The sequence below is a fragment of the Sinocyclocheilus rhinocerous genome, unplaced genomic scaffold, assembly GCF_001515625.1.
Source record: "Sinocyclocheilus rhinocerous isolate Xijiao unplaced genomic scaffold, SAMN03320098_v1.1 scaffold377, whole genome shotgun sequence".
NCBI lineage: Eukaryota > Metazoa > Chordata > Actinopteri > Cypriniformes > Cyprinidae > Sinocyclocheilus > Sinocyclocheilus rhinocerous.
Window position 1 is genome coordinate 182,875 of NW_015633195.1, and position 20,177 is coordinate 203,051.

The 20,177-nt window shown below is 35.6% G+C and overlaps 2 protein-coding genes across 5 annotated transcripts in view; one reads left to right on the forward strand and one right to left on the reverse strand.

Moving 5' to 3' along the window:
* Window positions 1-1,226: 1,226 nt before the first annotated feature.
* On the forward strand, window positions 1,227-5,280 carry LOC107743853 (LIM/homeobox protein Lhx8-like). The gene is made up of 8 exons (XM_016557290.1): window positions 1,227-1,271; window positions 1,940-2,080; window positions 2,175-2,296; window positions 2,382-2,602; window positions 3,651-3,751; window positions 3,960-4,055; window positions 4,743-4,908; window positions 5,152-5,280. Exons 1-8 carry the CDS (start codon window positions 1,269-1,271, stop codon window positions 5,226-5,228), a joined length of 927 nt encoding a protein of 308 aa, XP_016412776.1. The 5' UTR covers window positions 1,227-1,268; the 3' UTR covers window positions 5,229-5,280.
* A 123-nt stretch (window positions 5,281-5,403) lies between these two features.
* slc44a5b (solute carrier family 44 member 5b) overlaps window positions 5,404-20,177 on the reverse strand; it is a 31,570-nt gene continuing 16,796 nt past the window's right edge. Inside the window, exons 7-24 of one of the 4 annotated variants that reach the window (XM_016557285.1) lie at window positions 19,043-19,103; window positions 18,262-18,385; window positions 16,712-16,744; window positions 14,535-14,618; window positions 14,333-14,445; window positions 12,831-12,962; window positions 12,570-12,669; window positions 12,350-12,442; window positions 11,668-11,755; window positions 11,243-11,505; window positions 11,025-11,119; window positions 10,114-10,217; window positions 9,831-9,904; window positions 9,185-9,255; window positions 8,896-8,984; window positions 8,472-8,556; window positions 6,580-6,693; window positions 5,404-6,103 (exon numbers count right to left, since the gene is read on the reverse strand). In XM_016557285.1, coding sequence (XP_016412771.1) covers window positions 6,069-6,103; window positions 6,580-6,693; window positions 8,472-8,556; window positions 8,896-8,984; window positions 9,185-9,255; window positions 9,831-9,904; window positions 10,114-10,217; window positions 11,025-11,119; window positions 11,243-11,505; window positions 11,668-11,755; window positions 12,350-12,442; window positions 12,570-12,669; window positions 12,831-12,962; window positions 14,333-14,445; window positions 14,535-14,618; window positions 16,712-16,744; window positions 18,262-18,385; window positions 19,043-19,103 — 1,758 coding nt within the window. In that variant the 3' untranslated portion in view covers window positions 5,404-6,068. Of the gene's footprint in view, window positions 6,104-6,579; window positions 6,694-7,222; window positions 8,115-8,471; window positions 8,557-8,895; window positions 8,985-9,184; window positions 9,256-9,830; window positions 9,905-10,113; window positions 10,218-11,024; window positions 11,120-11,242; window positions 11,506-11,667; window positions 11,756-12,349; window positions 12,443-12,569; window positions 12,670-12,830; window positions 12,963-14,332; window positions 14,446-14,534; window positions 14,619-16,711; window positions 16,745-18,261; window positions 18,386-19,042; window positions 19,104-20,177 lie in introns of those variants that run through there. The other 3 variants (XM_016557286.1, XM_016557287.1, XM_016557288.1) reach the window with 3 other exon arrangements.

Below are 20,177 nucleotides of genomic sequence, written 5' to 3' on the forward strand. Positions count from 1 at the left end.
ATCTTAAAGCATTAACAAAGTATTCAAACAAAAGTTTAAAACGTCCTATAAACTGTGTAGGTTTTGTGGCACATAATTGTCTGTCAAATGTGCATAAAGACATCAAAACGCTCATTAAAACGGAAATTGCTTTAGGAAACACCTGTTGTTTAATTATGAATACGAGAATTTATTGAGAAAGCGCCTTTCTCGTCATAATGATGAATTGATTTTTTTTCTCCGTCATAATGATGAATTGATTTTTTTCTTCCCGAAGTGATGTGTTCCGTGCACAGTTTGGACGAAATATTTCTACTATTTCCTCTAAATTATAGCAGAAGAAGAAGAGGACCCGCCTTGTCAAGAGTTTAATGAGACCTCTTCACCTTTGGGTTGCTCTGGTTGCGCGTTTGTGCCAAACGCGGGGTTTTAATTGGTGTAATTAAATAAATCAATTCTCTTCTTCCACTGATTCTTCAGAGGTTTTGACTGGCGTGCGTAATTGATACGTTTGAGGTGAAGGCATTACGTGTGAACCGTTTCCGAATCACTAATGCGGATTTCAAGTACATAATATAGCCTACTGCACATTACTCCAAGAGTCGGACGTGTTTTAACAATGCCTGAAATTCTGAAAGTCGTAAACGTAGTTTTGGTAACTGTTGCGGTTGTCATGGTGATGAGAAGAGCGGATGATGTTTATGGGATGGAGCGCGCACATTTAAAGGCTGAGTTTCGGTGCGAGATTTGGAAATCCGAAGCGCATTCACTATAGTCATGTCTATGGATCGCAGTGAGGATTTTACCAGCAAGTGCAGAGAAGTTACAAACAACATTTGTATGGTAAATATATATTTTTTGCTTAGGGTAAGGTTATGACCTGAAGCCATCGATGAACCATGAACCTTCAGTCAAAGGGTCAACTATTGCTAAATTTCTAGCAAATTCTTCGGGTTTAATTAATTGAGGTAAGTACTTTTACTCTACTCACACTACATTTTTTGGAAGGTAATGGTACTTTTACTTGAGTATATTTTTTCAGTACTCTTTCCACCACTGGTTTTAACAATGCCTGAAATTCTGAAAGTCGTAAACGTAGTTTTGGTAATTGTTGCGGTTGTCATGGTGAAGAGAAGAGCGGATGATGTTTATGGGATGGAGCGCGCACATTTAAAGGCTGAGTTTCGGTGCGAGATTTGGAAATCCGAAGCGCATTCACTACAGTCATGTCTATGGATCGCAGTGAGGATTTTACCAGCAAGTGCAGAGAAGTTACAAACAACATTTGTATGGTAAATATATATTTTTTGCTTAGGGTAAGGTTATGACCTGAAGCCATCGATGAACCATGAACCTTCAGTCAAAGGGTCAACTATTGCTAAATTTCTAGCAAATTCTTCGGGTTTAATTAATTGAGGTTCATCTCGCGCAAACCGTATTTTCGCGGCCTAAATACTTTTTAAAACTTTAAAAACCGATTTAAGAGTTTTGTGATACAAATGTGATATGAATAAAACCTAGAATAAAGCGTTAAATAATGACAATAGCCTACCTATGCTTTGCCGGTGTACCGATACAGATCCTAAAAATAAGGGCACGAGCGACGGTTGCTATGGTTACCTCCTCACGCGAACGCGATATCTTCGTAAAACTTAATGAAAATTCGATTTTTTTTCGTTCGTAAAATTTTAATTAAAAATTAACATTTGATTAAAAATGTATAATTAATATGTACATAAAATGGTAATTGTTGAATCAAATTAATTAAATGTAGAATTAGACATCTGATATACTTTTAAAGACGTATTTCCCTAACCCAGTGCGATTATCTGTGCTTTATAGAAGTTGGCAGTTTAACTAGGCTATAGGCTAGTTTTCAGTTGAGTGAAACCAACAAAATGTTCTGTATGTTTAAATTCTGGACCAAATATAATTTTGTTTCTAAATTCTGTTTCTACAGAGTTCATCAGAACTTATGAATGGCCGATCTGATCCGGCTTCTCCATCTGCTCTACCTCAAGCCATGGCATCTGATGCTTTCCAAGGCAAAGCAGTTTGCACAAGGTGTAGAGAGGACATCCTAGACCGGTATCTCCTTAAGGTGACAAGGATCATTTAGTTTATATTTATTCATTGCATTGACAATTTGAAATGCTGTATGATCGTTTTGTAATGTAATTTCTTGTTGAATGCAGGTCAGTGACTTGTGCTGGCATGTGCAATGCCTTTCATGCAGTGTGTGCCAAACCACTCTGAGTGGACACGCAACCTGCTACGTTAGAGAGCAAGAGGTCTTCTGCAAACTAGATTATTTCAGGTAGTTCTGAAAGATGTACATTATGTATATGCAGACAAGGTGTTTCAGTATGTATTCAACCTAATCCATTATGGCTGTTTGACAGGAGGTATCGGACATGGTGCTCGTGCTGCGGGGAAACAGTTCACTCCACAGACTGGGTGCGCAGGGCAAAGGGAAATGTTTACCACCTGGCATGTTTCTTGTGCTTCTCTTGTAAGAAACAGCTGTCCACAGGCGAGGAGTTTGCTTTGGTTGGGCAAAAATTGTTGTGTCGAGATCATTACGACAGCATGCTGGACAAACTCAAAGGTGCTGCTGAAAAAGGTGAGTTGTGAGTCCTGAATGCATACAGAGCTGTACTTCAACCCTTTAAAGCCTACTCTAGCATATTTGATAAGATTTCTAAGGCCTCTAAATTATCGACATGATCTAAACTTTGCTGTAAAAACCACATACAAGTAAAAGTTCTTTTGGTATAATTCAAAAAATGTCCACCTTCAGGTTGAGGCACGTTACGTCTTGGTGTGAATTTTTTTTTACAGTTTTTTTTTTTTTAAGTAAATGTAAGAAAAAATTATATTGTTAGTAATATTTCAAGATGAACACTTATTGCACTGAAGCAACTTAGGTTTATTTGATTATCCATATATAGTGTTTAAAAAAAAAACATGTTAAAATGCATCAAATACAATACATCAATCTTTTGAGGAATGTTTATTTGTACATCTCTCAAACATCATTGTATTGCATTGCATTATATGTTTTGCACCCCATAATTAAAACTAGAGCTTTGATCATAAAACTGATTAAATATCATTTTACTAAGACATATTATTGTGAGATATAGAGTGACTGATATTTATATGCTTTTTATACAAGAAGTCCTCTAAAACGATTTCACTGATTTAAATCACAAGCTATCAGAATTTCTTAATGTTCTTAATTTTGGGCCATACACATATCAGCAACTTCACCAAACTGCATATTTTTGCTTAGTTTGGGCCTCTGAATAAAATCAGTTTTTTTTTTTTAAATTATGTTCTCCATATTCTGTATATCATACTATATCAGCCATAAAAGACTAATTTATCAGAGATACTCAACAACAAACCCTACCTTTTTGTCTAGATTTTGTCTGAAGTTTCAATAAACTGTTCCATTTAAAAAAATTAGATTTTTCTAAATATATATTTTCATATGTTTGGCTTTACAAAGTTAAACTAGATATGATTTGCACAGTTTGTGTAAAAGTAATCTAGTAACATCTTAGGGGGAATAAGGCAGTTGTTTGGTTTTGGTGTCTTCTGGTTTGTAGCATGCTCGGTATGTCTTATAAATAATTACACCTGTGCCTTACCGTTTATTATTCCAGGAAAAAACGTCTCTCCTGAAGGTGCGTTGCATACAGGCTGTGAAATAAACCAAAAACCATCTAAAAGAGCACGTACCAGTTTCACTTCAAACCAGCTACAGGTAAACAAAAGCATCACTCTCGCTGTTCAATATGTGCCACATACTGAGTTCCGGGGTTTGTATTATTAAGATGAAGTTCAGTGTAAGCAATAATGGATCCCTGCTATGTTGTTGCTACCTGTAATCAAAGCATACTTACAGATTTCCTACTAGCTTAATGTCTCTTGCCCTGTTGACACTACAGTATTTTGATGTTTGTGACTTGCAGGTTATGCAGGCTCAGTTTGCTCAGGACAATAACCCAGACGCACAGACATTTCAGAGGCTTGTTGAACAGACTGGGCTTAGCCGACGCGTCATTCAGGTTAGCAGTTTCTAAAGTGCCCGTTACCATTTGTTTAAAGGGGTCATATGATGCGATTTCAAGTTTTCCTTTCTCTTTGGAGTGTTACAAGCTGATTGTGCATAGATAAGATCCCTGAAGTTGCAAAGACTAACGTCTCAAAACCAAAGAGATATTCTTTATCAAAGTTAAGACTCTGCCACGCCCCCCTAAAACGGCTCATTCTAACACGCCCCCACATATCTACCCCACTATGTGGAAATATTTGCATAATCCCGCCGCAAATGTGCACGCAAAGAAAGAAGGCATGGTGTCAGTAACCGCAGTTAGTGTTGAAGCAGCCATGTCAAGGAGACGCTGTGTGTTTCTAGGCGAAAGCAAAAGCACATTATTTGGCCTTCCGAAAGTAGATGCATTTAGGAATCTTTAAGATTACTTACAACAGAACAGCAATGCATTTTATGGACGACCGTTTCGTGAACCTAGGAGAGGAGGTAATGCGGAGGGGCATAGAGGACCTACAATAATGTACAGTATTTGAAAAATAATGTGTTTTTTGAACATTAAAGCATGTCAACATATTCTGTTACACCAAATACACAAAATAATGATCTTTAAAAAAGCATCGTATGACCCCTTTAATAATGAGGCAACAAAGAAGAGTTCACGTGTTGTCCAAGTAATTTCTTTGAATTTCTTTCTGGTCAGGTCTGGTTTCAAAACTGTCGTGCCCGTCATAAGAAGCACATTTCTCCCCCTCATTCAGCAGTACCAACAGGAGGTCTGTCTTCACACCAGCTTATGTCCACCCTGAATGAGCAGCACTATTCACACACATCCCTGCTTACAGCACTACACAGCACCTGCATCGATGGTGAGATTTATGGGAATGTAGTACAATCAGATGAAGTCTTTGAATAGTACATTATCTATTTAACATTTTTAGTGTTGAAAACTGTTCCGAGAGAGCAAAAACACTGAAAGAACATCAAATTTATTTTTTTGATGTATATTACTAAAACTGCTAATGGAAATGGTATCCAGTGTCAGGATGACATAAATTTGTCCCTCTGTGTTTGTGCTTTTGTTAATGGCCTTGTTTTTCTTTTGTTTTTAGTGCACACACCATCATTTTTACTCTATCAGCCGTTACTGTCCCACAAATCAACACATCTACCAATCAGCAGCAGCTAAACAATTTTCAGTTCAGTTGTAAATGTTGTACCAGCGGTTGTAACTACATTTATGCCACTCATACCTTTGTATTAAATGTATTAATTTATGTTTTTATTTATTATGTGTTTTGTTCCCATCCCATGTGGTTTAACTAAAAATAAATAACTTCTTGTCACGTGTCTATATGAAATACTTTATTTCCGAATTTATCCTTGCATGCATTTGGATTACATCATACAGTGTTATTAAGCTTTGCAAAACAGCACAATATATGTTTACAAAAATAATAAACATGTTTACCACACTGTAAACTATGAAGAGGATTAAATAAAGTTACATACCAATGATTAGACAGGTGTTAAACTCAAAATACAATTTAGATGAATTATGAAAGCTGAATAACAATCCAGCACATGCACTCACTGTTCACATTCAAGTGTTCTTAACATAAAACAACATAAAAATGGTAATACACTCTTAATACTTAATAAAAGGAAAAGTAAAGCATGTTTTTATAAAAATAATTAAAACAACAAAGGAATACTTCAAATTGATGCCAATGACATAACTTCATCAAAATATGAACAGAAATTAGTTCACATCAAATAACTACCACTACTCTGTACACATATTCATATCAAGGTGTTATTAAGATGAATTCAAGTCTTTCCATGGCTAAAATGAAGTGTGAATGGACACAATGAAAACACTCTGAAGGAGTGCTAGAGAGCAATCGGCCTGATGAGAAACGCAGTTGGATGGATGAATAAGAGCAGTAATGAAAGAATAAATAGAGTTATAAGCTCTGCACAGCAGAAAAGGGCTCATATCAACATGCGGTTGAGGTTATAAGAGCTGTTAACTGTGTGATGGAATAAGGCACTTCAGCTGAACTGCAATTACAAACAGCAACTCATAAAAGTTGAGAAAAATTAATTTAGTGAAGAACGAATAAATGTTATCGGTCATTTTCTCAATATGAGAAAAGTGGCAGTTTCAGCCCAAATGGGTGCTAACAGAATGCAATGGTCATATAAAAGACAAGAATCAGTTAAAAAATGACTAAAATCTATAGAAAGCCATACAAAATAAGACACATCCATAAACAGGAAATAACCTCAATTCATTTAGTTGCTTACTGTCAATTATATTTACCTGCATAATAAACAGAAAGCTGCAGATCAGTACAAATTATATTTTTGGGCTTCTAATGAGATTTCTAATACAAAACTATCACATACATGACTGAATATTGCTTAAACCAGTCCATTTGCCAGTCTCACATTCTGGTTATTAACACAGAATAACCAGAATGTGTGTTTTACATGTCAGCGCCTTTTGTTTGGTTGCTACTTCTTCTGTTGTCTACCTATCTTTTTCTCCTCTGGTCTCTTGTGGTTCTTCTTGTTGAGGATGGCACGCAGGCTGCTGCCCATGTAATACGGACGGGACACTGAGCCGTCGTTCTTCTCCAGATCAAGCACTGAGAACAGGAGCACAAGTAACATTAATGCCAACCAATCGTTCATGTGATTTTTGCATCAATGAGTATTTGCTGCTTAATATTTTTGTGGAAACCGTGATAAATTCTTTTCAGGATTTTTAAATGAACAGAAAGTTTGAAATATAAATCTTTTGTAACGTTATATATATATGTTTCTTGAGCACCAAATCAGCATGATTTCTGAAGTATCATGTGAAAATTCAGCTTTGCCACCACACGAATACATTTTAAAATATATTCAAATAGCAAAAAAGTTCTTTTAAATTGTAATATTTCATAATATTACTATTTTAGAGACTTCTTTCAAAAACATTAAAAAAAATAAAGCTTTGAGTGGCATATATATAATTTTAAGCTGAGAATGTAGTGAATAATATTGATATTAAAATTTGTTAGCATTCTGAAAAATGAAAGAAAAATAAGAAAAGAATCAAACCATTCATAATATTTAGTTCAGCTTTATTCTAATGGAAAAAAAACATATTAATAATATTTTTACAAAACTTTCCCCCATTAAAAGACAACTTGTACTGAACTTCACAGAGTAGACGCAGCATCAAACCAGTCTACAAAATTACAAAAAAATGGCTTTTATGTTCCTTTTATAAATTGAACTTGAAAAACTTTCAGATTGATTGCAAAAAAAAAAAAATCAAAAACAAAGAAGAGCAGCACTCTTCCTTTTAAATCAGGCACAGTTACTAAATACTGTCATCAGAACACCTGAAAAATTCATAGATTCTATCAAAACATGGTTATAAGAGAATATACACTATCTATTAAGATTCCCCCATTACAATAGCATTTGCCATTAGACTATGACAAAGTTAATATTACAATCATGTGGACTAAGAAATTAGTCAATCCATCCACATGCACATCAATGTACTGCATGAACTTATAAACCAAAAATGACATGAAAACAAAGGGTTGTATAGAAAGAGTAGGATACTGCAAGATAAAGAGAGTAAATATATAGAATAACTTGCTTTCATCATTGGGTACCAGAGTATTATCAGACCTTAATTCAATTACTTTTCTCCAGAAGACAAACAATGGGTAAGGCAATGATGGACAGAATTACCAGCAAAAAGAAAAAGAGGGAAAAACGTATGGGAAAAAATAGAGCAGGAGTCAGTCAGTATTAGCAGACAGTGCAGAGAGAAGATCCCTTCTATTAATGCTATCTGATTCTATATCCCAGAAGGCCTTGTTGTGCTGCGGGAGAGATGCAGCGAGCTACAGTATTAGCGCTGTTCTTCACGTCCCACTGAGGTGACGGCTTCAGGACACAGCATACTTTTTGCCTGCTTGATCAGTTTTGTCAAGTATCCTGTGCAGGCCTGGAGGCATGTAATATGGTTTGGAAGGACTGCCATCGTTCCTTTCAAGATCTTCACCTGAAGGGAGTCCCATCAAACCAGATGACGGAAGAATGGAAGAGAAGGAGGAAAGACAGAGTGTTGCAAGGAAAAAGGGAAAAAAGAAATAAGAAAGCAGAGTTAGACAGCAGTCATGCAGTCTGAAAAGAAGAAGTGAAAAGAATAAATACATAAAGATCACAATAGTATTTTATTTAGAGAACAGAAGTGGTCAAAGTCATGCAGAGAAAAGAAGAGGAAAGGTAAAGACCAGTGGGTGTGTACAGTATTCATCAAGAACAAAACCAGCTGTTTAAGTTGAAAACATCATGATGTTCAGCATTTATTACCAAACACGCATACATGAATATTGCAGATTTAATAAGGTGTACTTACAGAAGCAGAGGAACAATGTATCTACACACATGGCATAGACGTTAAAGAACCCATGTGCAATCATATAGGATCCAAATATCACAGTCTGTGAATGGAAAAAAGATTAAAAGAGAAATTAAATTAGAATAAATCAGCGTTCCAACATACCTCGATAAATACAAATCGGTTATGTTTTTAATGATGTTTTATATATGTGTATATAATGTATTCATCTTTATATATATGTATATTTTATATATTTGTTAATTTATTTGATAATGTATTAAAAATTGTATATCTATGTGTGTGTGTGTACTTATAGTACTAACCATATATATATATATGCATATTAAATTGTATTTTACATATATTGCATTTTAGAAATATATATATATACACAAGCATAATTTCTAGAACATGAGGAAGCTGTAATGCTTGCACTCACCAGTAGAGGGACCCAATAATAATTTAATGATGGCACCTCTTGCTGGATTACTGGTATTTGGCGGGTGAAGAAAAAGAATGCAAGGACACCTGCAAATACATATTCACAACATCAGCAAACAAAAAGAGCCAGGATGGCAAACAATGTGACATCAATCATTTTTGTGTTTATAATTTATGTGTATGTAGGCAGGTCTATGCAGTGTCTCTGTGTGTGGTTTAAGCCCCCAGACTCTATTACTCTATTAAATGTTGCCCTGTCTGTATGTCAGATAAAACGGTTGACTCACCCACACTCCCTGAGATCAGCAGTTTCCCCAAGAACAGCAGGAAGTCAGTCACCTTGTCTAGAACAGCAACTCTAGAGAAAAATACACAGAATATTAAATAGATGCTATATATTGTCATATTTAGTACTGGAGCTGTTACATAAACTAGACATTTTATTATAAGGAATATTTAAAGAATTCACAATTTATTAGTTAATAATATTTGTCCAAATATGAGTTGTGCCTGTCAAAGGTGTGTTTATCTCCACATATGACTTTTATTAAAGGGGTCATATGATGCGATTTCAAGTTTTCCTTTCTGTTTTTTGAACATTAAAGCATGTCAACATATTCTGTTACACCAAATACACAAAATAATGATCTTTAAAAAAGCATCATATGACCCCTTTAAAATTATGCTTCACAAGTCGAACACAGAAGAAAAACATCAGACAACAAAACGTGTTTATTTTATGGCATGGAAGAAACACTTAGTGAAATTTGACAGTGATAAACCTAATAAAACAATAACATCCTAAAAACATCCTGGAAATGTCACAATAACTGGAACAAATTCTTGAACAGGTGTGTGTGTGAGAGACAGAGTCTTTGCAGCTTCACACCTTGACAATTACATTTTAAATGTCGCAGCTGTGCAGACTCTTACCTCATAACGTTCCTCATTAACAGGAAGAAAGCGTCTCGCGCTGAGCCACAGAAATTCTTCCCATATATTGAAATCTGAGGACATGAATAAAAACGAACAATAAATGTCAATGCACTTTTCTGTCAGTCTCTGTCTCGACAACTCAGGTTCGACATTGCTTTTCATATTTAAACAAATGAAACAATTTAGTATCCACATTGAAAATGCATGCTGTTATATAGTAGATATGTATATAGTATAAAGTTATGAAATGCCTGTACCTTGAAAAAGTGGAGCGACTCACCATAATGTAAGCATTCCTGTTCATAAACTTGATGAAGTGCTCTAGGCACCAGAAACAGCATTTTAGGCAGCACAGCAGGAAGCGTGTAAATGCATTGTGAGCACCTGCGACAAAGACAGATGAAAGAGCAGCACCATTATTCACAATGTATTCTACACTATTTTTACACTACCGTTCAAAAGTTTGGGTAGGTATGATTTTTTAATGTTTTTGAAAGAAGTCTCTTATGCTCACCAAAGCTGCATTTATTTGATAAAAGTACAAATGTTTTCTATTTTAATATCTTTTAAAATGTAATTTATTCCTGTGATGGCAAAGCTGAATTTTCAACAGCCATTACAGTGTCATTTCTTATTATTAACGTTGTTGAAACAGTCGTCTTAATATTTTTTGTGGCAACTGTAATGCATTTTTTCAGGATGAACAGAAAGGTCAAAAGAACAGCATTTATCTGAAACAGAAATATTTTGTAACAAATGTCTTTACAGTCAATTTTGATCAATTTAATGCATCCTTGCTGAAGAAAAGTAAATAAACATCCTACTGATCCACAATTTTGAAAGGTGGTGTATCTGCCTGATTTAGGTAAAAATGCAAACTTTCTTCTAGCATCAGCAATTTGTGATGTTATGATGAAAGTTATTGTGAAAATGCATTCAAGGAAACTATTTAATGCAACTATTTAATAAGTTAAAATCTAAAATTAGAAAAGCCACAATTTCAAACATATAGCCAGTGTAGATAAGAATATTATAAATGTTTGAAGTATGACGTAAACTACATTATAAAATATAATTCTTATTTTATTAAAACATTGTAATACAAGAACAATGTCAAGTGGAGGCATCACTGTGACCATCACTGATAATGAAAATGTTTCAAACTTTTGAAAATGAAAATGTGATTTATACCTTTCAGTTTGTGGTCGAGATACTCAAGAATAATCCGTATAAACTGTACAATGGACAGAATCAAAGCTCCAAACGCAAGAGAGCCTGTGTGATACCTGTACATGTAACATAACATGGTAATGTGATTACAGTGAACATTTAATTTCAGTCCTGCAGCTCTCCACTCACAGAAGTAATCAATCATCTACAAGCTTCTAAGACCAGAAATGGCAACATACCTTAAAGCCCTGCCAAATGATGAAGCCAGCGGGCAAGGTGGGATGTCTGCTGGCTTCCTCAAGGCCCAGTAATACGAGGCAAAAGCCCCGGCAAGGGTGCACTGGCCCAAAGCGATGGTGAAATTCACCAGCCAGAGGAAGACCAGCAAATTGCAGAGCTGAAGAACAAATATATAACGGTGGTACAAACTCTCCCCACCATAAAAAGCAAAGGTGCACTGGGAGCCCGGACAAAGTTTAGTGACATTGGACTGACTGAAGGTCTGAAACACATCAAAGAGACACCAACATGACACAACTACTAAACTCAAGATTCAATATAAATGGACTTATTATTCAAATTTAGCACAATGAAAACATGTACACTGTGTAAACAGATTCCTGTATCTCAGATGATCACAGATTACAGTAGGGTAAGTTCTTACCTCTGGGTCACAGGTGAGGTTGGTATACTTGCAGTTGGGTAGCGTTGACATTACTTTATATACTGCATCACCAGATGATGCCAGGAACCTACAAGAAGTTGTGGTTAAGGAAAATACAATACAAACTAGTTAAGTAAAGCTAAAGTGTGCAATTTCTGTGCTACCAAATGTAACTGCTAAAATAAAGACTGCTCCGATAAAACAGGTAGTCTTGTATGGAAACTTGTTTCCACCACAGAATGAAAAAGATAAAAAAAATTAATTGACTTTTAAGTCATTCTGACATGTTTACATTTTTACAATTCGGAGTTTACATCTCTCAGTTCTGTTTTTTTTTCTGCCACAGAATAAAAATCGCTACTTTTTATCTCACAATTCTGACATTTTTTTACTTGCAAATCTGAGTTTATATATCACAATACTGATTTTTCTTCTCAGAATTGCTCAGAATTCTGTTTATATATCTAACAATTCTGAGTTTATATCTCGTAATTCTCAGAATTGCAAGAAACAAGTTTGTGAGATAAAAAGTCAGAATTGCATGAAAATCTAAATCTGAATTGTAAGATAAAAAAGTCACAATTACCTTTAAGGTTTTTTATCCTGAGGCAGAAACAAACGTCCATAAATTAAAAAGTATTCAACTTCATTCAGCATTCAAATTAAATAGAAATTTGGATACACAGCTGTAACAGCCCAGTATGCAATACAAATAGCCAGAAGCAGGAAGGTGATGATTGGATAGAACAGTGTTGACATGATGCAACCAATCGCCCTGTAGGAAAGAGAGAGAGATAACATGTAAAATAACATTTGACAGCTTTGTTCCAGGCGTTTTTCCATTCTTTCCAAGCACCACCGTTAAACAGAAGGAAAAGAGAGAAAGGCAGAAAGAAACATACTTGCTGCCCTCCTTTAGCAGAGCGATGGCAATACGAACTCTGTTCCGCAGGAATATCAGCACTAAGATGATGATAGCTTCAATGACAGCCAAGGAGATCACTGCGGTAAAATATCAAGCTGTCAGTCACTCCCATCAAACTGAACTTTTCATAACCTTCATCAGCTTGACAGTGCAGGTGCATTGCTTGGTTTGAGATGTATTACTTGATTTAAACTTCACTACAAACACTCATATTCTGGAATAACCGAAGAAATCTCACTGAATATGAGCCAGGTCTGACTCAGCTGCAAATAAACCCGGAAGTCAGTCTGGAATCCAATGTCTGGGATGGTGATGTCAGAGTCCGGCTTCCCCTTGAGTGAACTGTACTCCCAGTAACAATGCCATATTCCTGTAAGTGACAGTCAGGACACAGTGGATGAACCCATAGTGCAGAGACATTCACACACTAACAAGCTGACACATCATTTAGTGTTAAAGCCAGTTATAAGACCAGGGTTTTATTTAAGTGAACATTTACTGCCTGAGACTTCATGAGAGAACCAGATTAGTCTGGTTCGTGAATGATTCATTCAGTTTTGTGAACTGGATCATTTGATTCACTGATAAGATCTGACTGAAGAAGACAAAAGAGATTTTTTTGCACCCTCAGATTCCAGATATTCAAATGGTTGTATCTCAGCCAAATATTGTCCTATCCTAACAAACCATACATCAATGGAAAGCCTATTAATCTTTCAGATTTGACACTTAAGACTGGTTTTGTGGTCCAGGGTCACATATGGTTTTAAAACAACATGAGAATGCGTATATTATATAACTTTTTTAATATATATTTTTGGATGACCTATCCCTTTAAGAAGTTAATGTTAAAGGGGACAACGGATGCAAAATTCACTTTTACATGGTGTTTGCATATAAATGTGTCTTAGCAGCGTGTGGACACAACCACCCTACAATGATAAAAATCCATTCACTTCTCTTTTTTTTTAACCCCCAAAAAACCTCAACATTCTTAATTATCAAGCTGTTTGATTTTCTGAGCAGTATGACGTCATGCTGCTCAGGCCCCGCCCACAACCGCTGATGGACTGTCCCGTATTTGCATATCTCCGCCCTCAGCCAGTTGTACGCTGTCCGCCATTTTCTCGTAAGCAATGCAGGTGTTTTGTAGTTGGATGTAAAAGTGAACATAAGAATCTTCATTTTCTCCCGACATCAGAGCCACTGAGGAGGATGCAGTGGAATAGTTTTGTTTTTGATGGTAATGCGCCACCGAATACACCTAAATTCATGTCTGCGCAAATCATTTTACTCCAGACTGCTTTCTGAACGAGGGACAATTCAAGGCAGGTTTTGCTAAAAAGTTGAAACTCAAGGATGAATCAGTACCCACTGTTCATGATCCATCTGCACCTTCAGAAGAAGTCTCACACTTTATATTTTATATGATTATTTGCAAATCGCCTTTCCTCTTCCACAGAAGAGAGGGGTGAGCAGTAACTCATTATCATTTAAAGAGACATGCACTGAAACGGGTCGCTGTGAACAGAGCTGTTTTTGGCAAGGTAAAAATGGTGTTGTTTTACACGACCATTGAGGAATTTTAACCAAAGTACATTGCAGACATTTCATGAAGACCCTAAAGAATCATACCAACTTGTGGAAAATGGGCATCTGATGTCCCCTTTAAATTTAGTAGCCTATATCGGAGTTTAGTTTTTAAGTATTGGTATGTAGTATTCTGTAGTCATTACCAACCATAGCCCACAGCTGCGATGACCCCGAAGATGACCATCCAGAAGAGAACGCCAGCGGTGAACCTCGGCAGCAGAATGAAGATCAGACTGACCAGCATACTTATCACCAGACCACTGAAAACACCCATAAACCACAGATCAGCTACACCTATCAATATGCTGCATTTCAAAAAATGCATGTCAAAAAATGATGTTATACATACATTAGGATCCAAAACCACGAGCTGGCGTAATCCTCAAAGATCTTAATGCCCACTTCCTTTGCATCCAAAAGGCTGGTGATGCCACTGTAAAAGCAAGAAAACTGTCAAAAAATTATATAAACTGCACATCAACTTTACTGAAAGTACAGAGCAGTTTATGGGGTGGTTTATGTCTCTCTCTCATAAACATGCCACATGCAGTCCATTCTTCATTCATCTAAGAAGCACACTACAGTTGGTTATTACGGATCTACAGAGGTCAGGTCGATGTTTCACACAGGTGTTACCAGATGTTTCACACAAGTGTTACCGCCGGTGTAAGAAAACAGTGGAGGTGAAGGGTTAAAGAACTTAGTCAAAGTTATTAAATATGGCGCAACTGAAAATTATGCTGTGAGGGACAGAAGTACAGTCAGTGCAATGTCAAACTGTCTAAAAGGTCATTAGTCATGTTTTCTTAATGTTTTACAAAATATTTAGTCCAGCAGAAATGTTTTGTAAAGATGACTCCAGACTTTATTTCTATCCCACACTGTCTCGTTTTACTCAGGTCAAACTAAAAATTAGTATAGATTATGTTTTTTTGTAAATCTAGGGTGAAAGAAGTGATTGTATATATACTACCATTTTTTTATTAATATTTTTATTCAGCAAGGATGCATTAAATTGATCAAATGTGACAGTAAAGACATTTATAAATGCTGTTCTTTTGCACTTTCTATTCATCAAAAAAAATAAAAAATGTTTTCAACATTGATAATAAGAAATGTTTCTTAAGCACCAAATCAGCATATCAGAATGATTTCTGAAGGATCATGTGACACTGGAGACTGGAGTAATGGCTGCTGAAAATTCAGCTTTACCATCACAGGAATAAATGACATTTTAAAGTATTTTTTTTAAAAATCTGTTATTTTAAATTGTAATAATTTTACTGTTTTTACAGTATTTTTGATCAAATACATGCATCCTAGGTGAGCATGAGAGTCTTCTTTAAAAAAAAAAAAACATTTCAATGATAGTGTATTTCAAACAGGAAAATCAAAGTTGGCACACCACAGCTCCAAAAGTAGCAAAATATTTAATTATGTTCTCACCACCGGTGACGTTTCGAGCCTAAAAGCTCTTCATCAGACTTTCTGGCTCGAAACGTCACCTGTGGTGAGAACATAATTAAATATTTTTCTGGATGTGCGCACTTTGATTGGAATCTTTAATGATAGTATTTATCATTTGATTTTATTACTTGTAAGTTAGGCACATGAATATGTTATATGTACGGAGGTGAGGTGGTTTTGAAAAGGATAGCAGCAGTGTTGAGGAAGCTATTTTGAAACTGAAACTTGTCAAGCTATAAGCTACTCAATTTAAAGGGGTCATATGATGCTGCTAAAAAGAACATTATTTTGTGTATTTGGTGTAATGAAATGTGTTTATGCGGTTTAAAGTTCAAAAAACAAATAATTTTCCACATACTGTACATTATTGTTTCTCCTCTATGCCCCGCCTTTTTGAAACGCGTCGATTTTTACAAAACTCATCGGTCTGAAAAAGCTACAGTGAAGCTACTTTTTTAATAAATGCAGTTATCTATACTTACCTATAATTTTGTATAATTGTTGTAAAGAGAAAAAAGCAGAACAGATGAATATTGCTACAAAAAAAAAATAAATGCAGTGCAGACACCTGCACAGGAACTCAAAGAATCATATGAATGATTCATATGAGAGCACGAGTCTGCAAAAAATAAAAAAATCAAATTTTTTTATTAAATGCACTATACTGAAAACAGCTCAACTACTTTCATCACACAGAGAAGTTTTAGATGAATGGAGGAGATCTCTGTGTCCCAATTTTTACAAATGCATTTTAAACTCCTACACTTGCTGAAAACACAATCAATATAGTTCCTGTACAAAACAACCTTGCGATGACAAGTCACATGTTCCTCACTTCCGTTTGCCATTATATTCTTAAGAAGAGAGACATCTGAAAGGCAGAAGGATTTTGTCAGTGACCTCAGTTCTGATGAGGGGGAAAAAAACATCCAGAGATGTGTTTTTTCTGTTCTACAGATTCTTTGAGAGGCTGCAGGTGGAGAATGTGTGGTGAGGGAGGTTAGTTTGTAGATAAGCGAAGGACAAGGTCTAATTTCAAAGCTGACAAGAAATGGAGACCTTTCTGTTCCTTGCTGCATCGCTGTAACTTTGCTACAAAAAAGAAGCATTGAGAATGTTACAAAAGACACACATGAAGCAAAACCCTTGGCTTTCTGCAATCAGGTAAACAGCTGTAAAAAAGCATCTTTAGATTAGAGCATAAAAGTGCCCGGTTTTGTGAGTGAAACTCCAAAAGTACAATTGGTTAGGGCCTGTTCACACAGGACACATTTGTGCATTAAATAACAGCTAGATGGAAAAAGCTGAACTACTTTTAACTAATTTTACTTTGTAGTCTGCCAAAATAAGAAAATACCCTGTGTGACCTTTCACCCACGGCGTTTAAATCAGTGCTATTATGGCAGCAGCAAACTCATGCAAACATGCATAGCTTGACGTATTTGCTTCTCTCTGACCTTTTGTAAGACCAAATGTCATACCCAGATAAAATTGTCCTCTCTTGCCTGGATGGGAAGACAGTATATTGAGGACGAAATGTTGGAAATAACTGTATTATTTGTTTACCTGCTGTATTTACGAGGTCAAATGCACATATTTTTAATATCAAGACGCAAGACTTTGAATTTTTTTGAATTTCCATTCAAAAGTCAGGGGTCAGGTGTTTTTTTGGAAAGGAAATAATACTTTTATTCAGCAAGGATACATGAAATTGATTAAAAAATAAAACAGTAAAGACGTATAATATTATATAAAAATCAATGTTTCAAATAAATTCTGGTCCTTTGATCTTTCTATTCATCAAAGAATCCTTTCGAAAACATTAAAAAAATCTTACCGAGCCCTAATGTTTGAATGGTAGTGTACACCCACTTAAAATCTGACTCATACAACTAAAACGGAAACGGAGAGCTCCAACAGAAGAGCATTCATTAATTATTAATCATTGTATCTAATTAGGAAGAGCTGAGTGATTTTATGCAGGGCAAAAGATATTTTTAGACTCGTATATATGGGATAATGTACTGTATAGTTAGCCAGTTGTTGCCGCAAAATAAGCACTGACAAGGTGATCAGGACCCTGATGTAAAGCAAAGGAGTTTATTTTCCATGAGCAACCAACTGACTGTATATTCTCCCACTTAAAACACAGCTACTTAACCAAATAAATATTAAATTAGACATGAAATATTAAATATAAGATGAAATTATTTTATTACGGAAGAAGACAGAGACTGCAGAGGGATACAAGTGAAACTAACACTGGTTTTAAATTATATGCTATATAATTATGTAGTAAATTATATAATTTAGTGCCATTATATAATAATATTTGACCACAGAATGGCGTGTGAAATTAAAGTTGATATTTAAGAAACACTGTCGTAACTAAATTCATATGTCAAACTCAAACCAAGCCAGCATGGCTGTTTTGGCTTGCCTAACTAGTCTTCATATTCATGTTACACTGAATGAGAGCAATTTTGAAGCCATACAGACAATGCAGCATCAATATAACATATACTAAACAGGCTGGTAGAACACTTTTTTTAAGCTGTAGTCTTATATATTGGTGCTTAGTGCTAAGCACTACTAAGAAGTGAACTTACTTTGCTGCATCTCTCAGATCGACGACACTTCTGATTTTACCGTGTCCATCTTTGAAGCTTGTTTGGTTGGCAACAGTTAATGTCCCGTTTCTAGTGATGAAATCGGGAAAGCACCTCTGGAGAACTGATGGAATAGCAAAAAATAAAGAAAAAATAAAAATCCCACTTAATTTTTAAGTATTTATAAGCTGTTGAGGACATGCTTTGTGTCTGTCTGCTCATTTATCTTCAAGGCCTGAATTTCTGAGGTGATAAGCAGCAGCTATCCAAGGGTTTCATATCATTCTGTGCCTCCTTTGCAGATATGGAGAGGATGCAGTGACCTTCCCAGCTTTGGCAGAGACGTTTCCTCTCTTTCTATCTCTTATATTATTCACAATGTTAACAACAAAACAGATATGCTGGCTTCAAAGAGATACAGTGGCCTGAACTGAAACTCATGATCTCCTGCTATACAGGTTTCTATTCATATTTACATACATTCATGTAATCTTTCATTAGTATCTTAATTTTAATTACACATAGTTCTAATGTGAATTAATTTAGCCCACTTATACCAATAAATGTTTGGTTTTCTTTGTTCGGGAACTAGTTTCGAGATTCGCCTGAAATTGTGGATATTTTTTGAAGCATTTGTACATTATTAATGCTGATGTGCATTTAAATGTTTTGAACTGAAATTTGGCACCAATACAGGCAATTGTAACGAACAATACAAGCAAAGAAAGCATCCATTTGACTATGCATTCCTCACAAAATTATTCTCTGAAAAAAAACTTACATGGTCTGCTTGGCACAATCATTGAGGGACAATCTTCATCCCGAAGCACATGAGAAACCGGCTGTCAAATGAGAAAGAAAAAAAGAAGATACTTAAAAAAAAAAAAGAATAATTCATGCTGCTCTCGACAGTATTTCTCCAGCATGTCAGGCCTGGCTCAAACACAGTTACTATGTGCGCTTCTAAATGTACATGTGTGAGAATGTTTGATAATCCAGTGACTCAGCAGAATCAGACCATTGACGGTTTGCGTTGGTACATTTACGTACTGACACGCAAAGAAATGTAGGCGCCTACTGGAGCGTACATTTGTGACGTATCGGCCTGCTAAGATGAACCATCGTCATTAAAAGTGCTGATGTATCTGCATATAACAGCTATAATAATCGTCTAGATATAAAACTTTCAACAGGGTTCCAACTCTCTTTTTAACTAATGAATTGATATGAATTTTTAAGTAGTTTGTGATTACTGGATAAGGATTATTCAATTAATTATTAATATATTAATTCCTATCTAATTCATTATTAAATCAATTCAAATCAATTTGCTAATAAATAATTTAGACTTATTTATGAGTCAGATTGACAATGCATTGAAAACAACCGTCTTAAAAAGATTTGCTTAAGACATTCACTTTAAAAATCTCCATGACTTTTCAAATTTCAAGTAAAATTTCACGGCTGCGGGAACCGTTTCAAGAATTTTCAAACTTCAGTGTGCATGTGATCACTGAATTTAAAGGGGTCATATGATGCTATTTTAAAGATCATTATTTTGTGTATTTGGTGTAACAGAATATGTTGACATGCTTTAATGTTCAAAAGACACATTATTTTTCAAATACTGTACATTATTGTAGTTCCTCTATGCCCCGCCTCTCTCAAACATGTCGTTTTCTACAAAGCCTCTCCTTCCGACAAGCACAGTCTGCTCTGATTGGCCAGCTGACCCAGTGCATTGTGATTGGCCGAACACCACAAGCACGCGTCGAAAGCCCCTTTCCATAATCACGAGCTGCAGCTTTCAACATAAATGTAAAGACAGTAGATGTCCTTAGTTTTACCATCAGTTCAAGCCCGAAAGGGGAACAGAGTCGCGTGACAGACACAGTGATGAAACTGGTATGTGTTTG

Excerpts from the sequence above, each read along its gene's own strand:
- LOC107743853 (XM_016557290.1), top strand. Across the intron at positions 4,056-4,742 it reads TTAGCCGACGCGTCATTCAG|GTCTGGTTTCAAAACTGTCG; the intron begins GTTAGCAGTTTC and ends CTTTCTGGTCAG. Across the intron at positions 4,909-5,151 it reads ACACAGCACCTGCATCGATG|TGCACACACCATCATTTTTA; the intron begins GTGAGATTTATG and ends TTTTGTTTTTAG.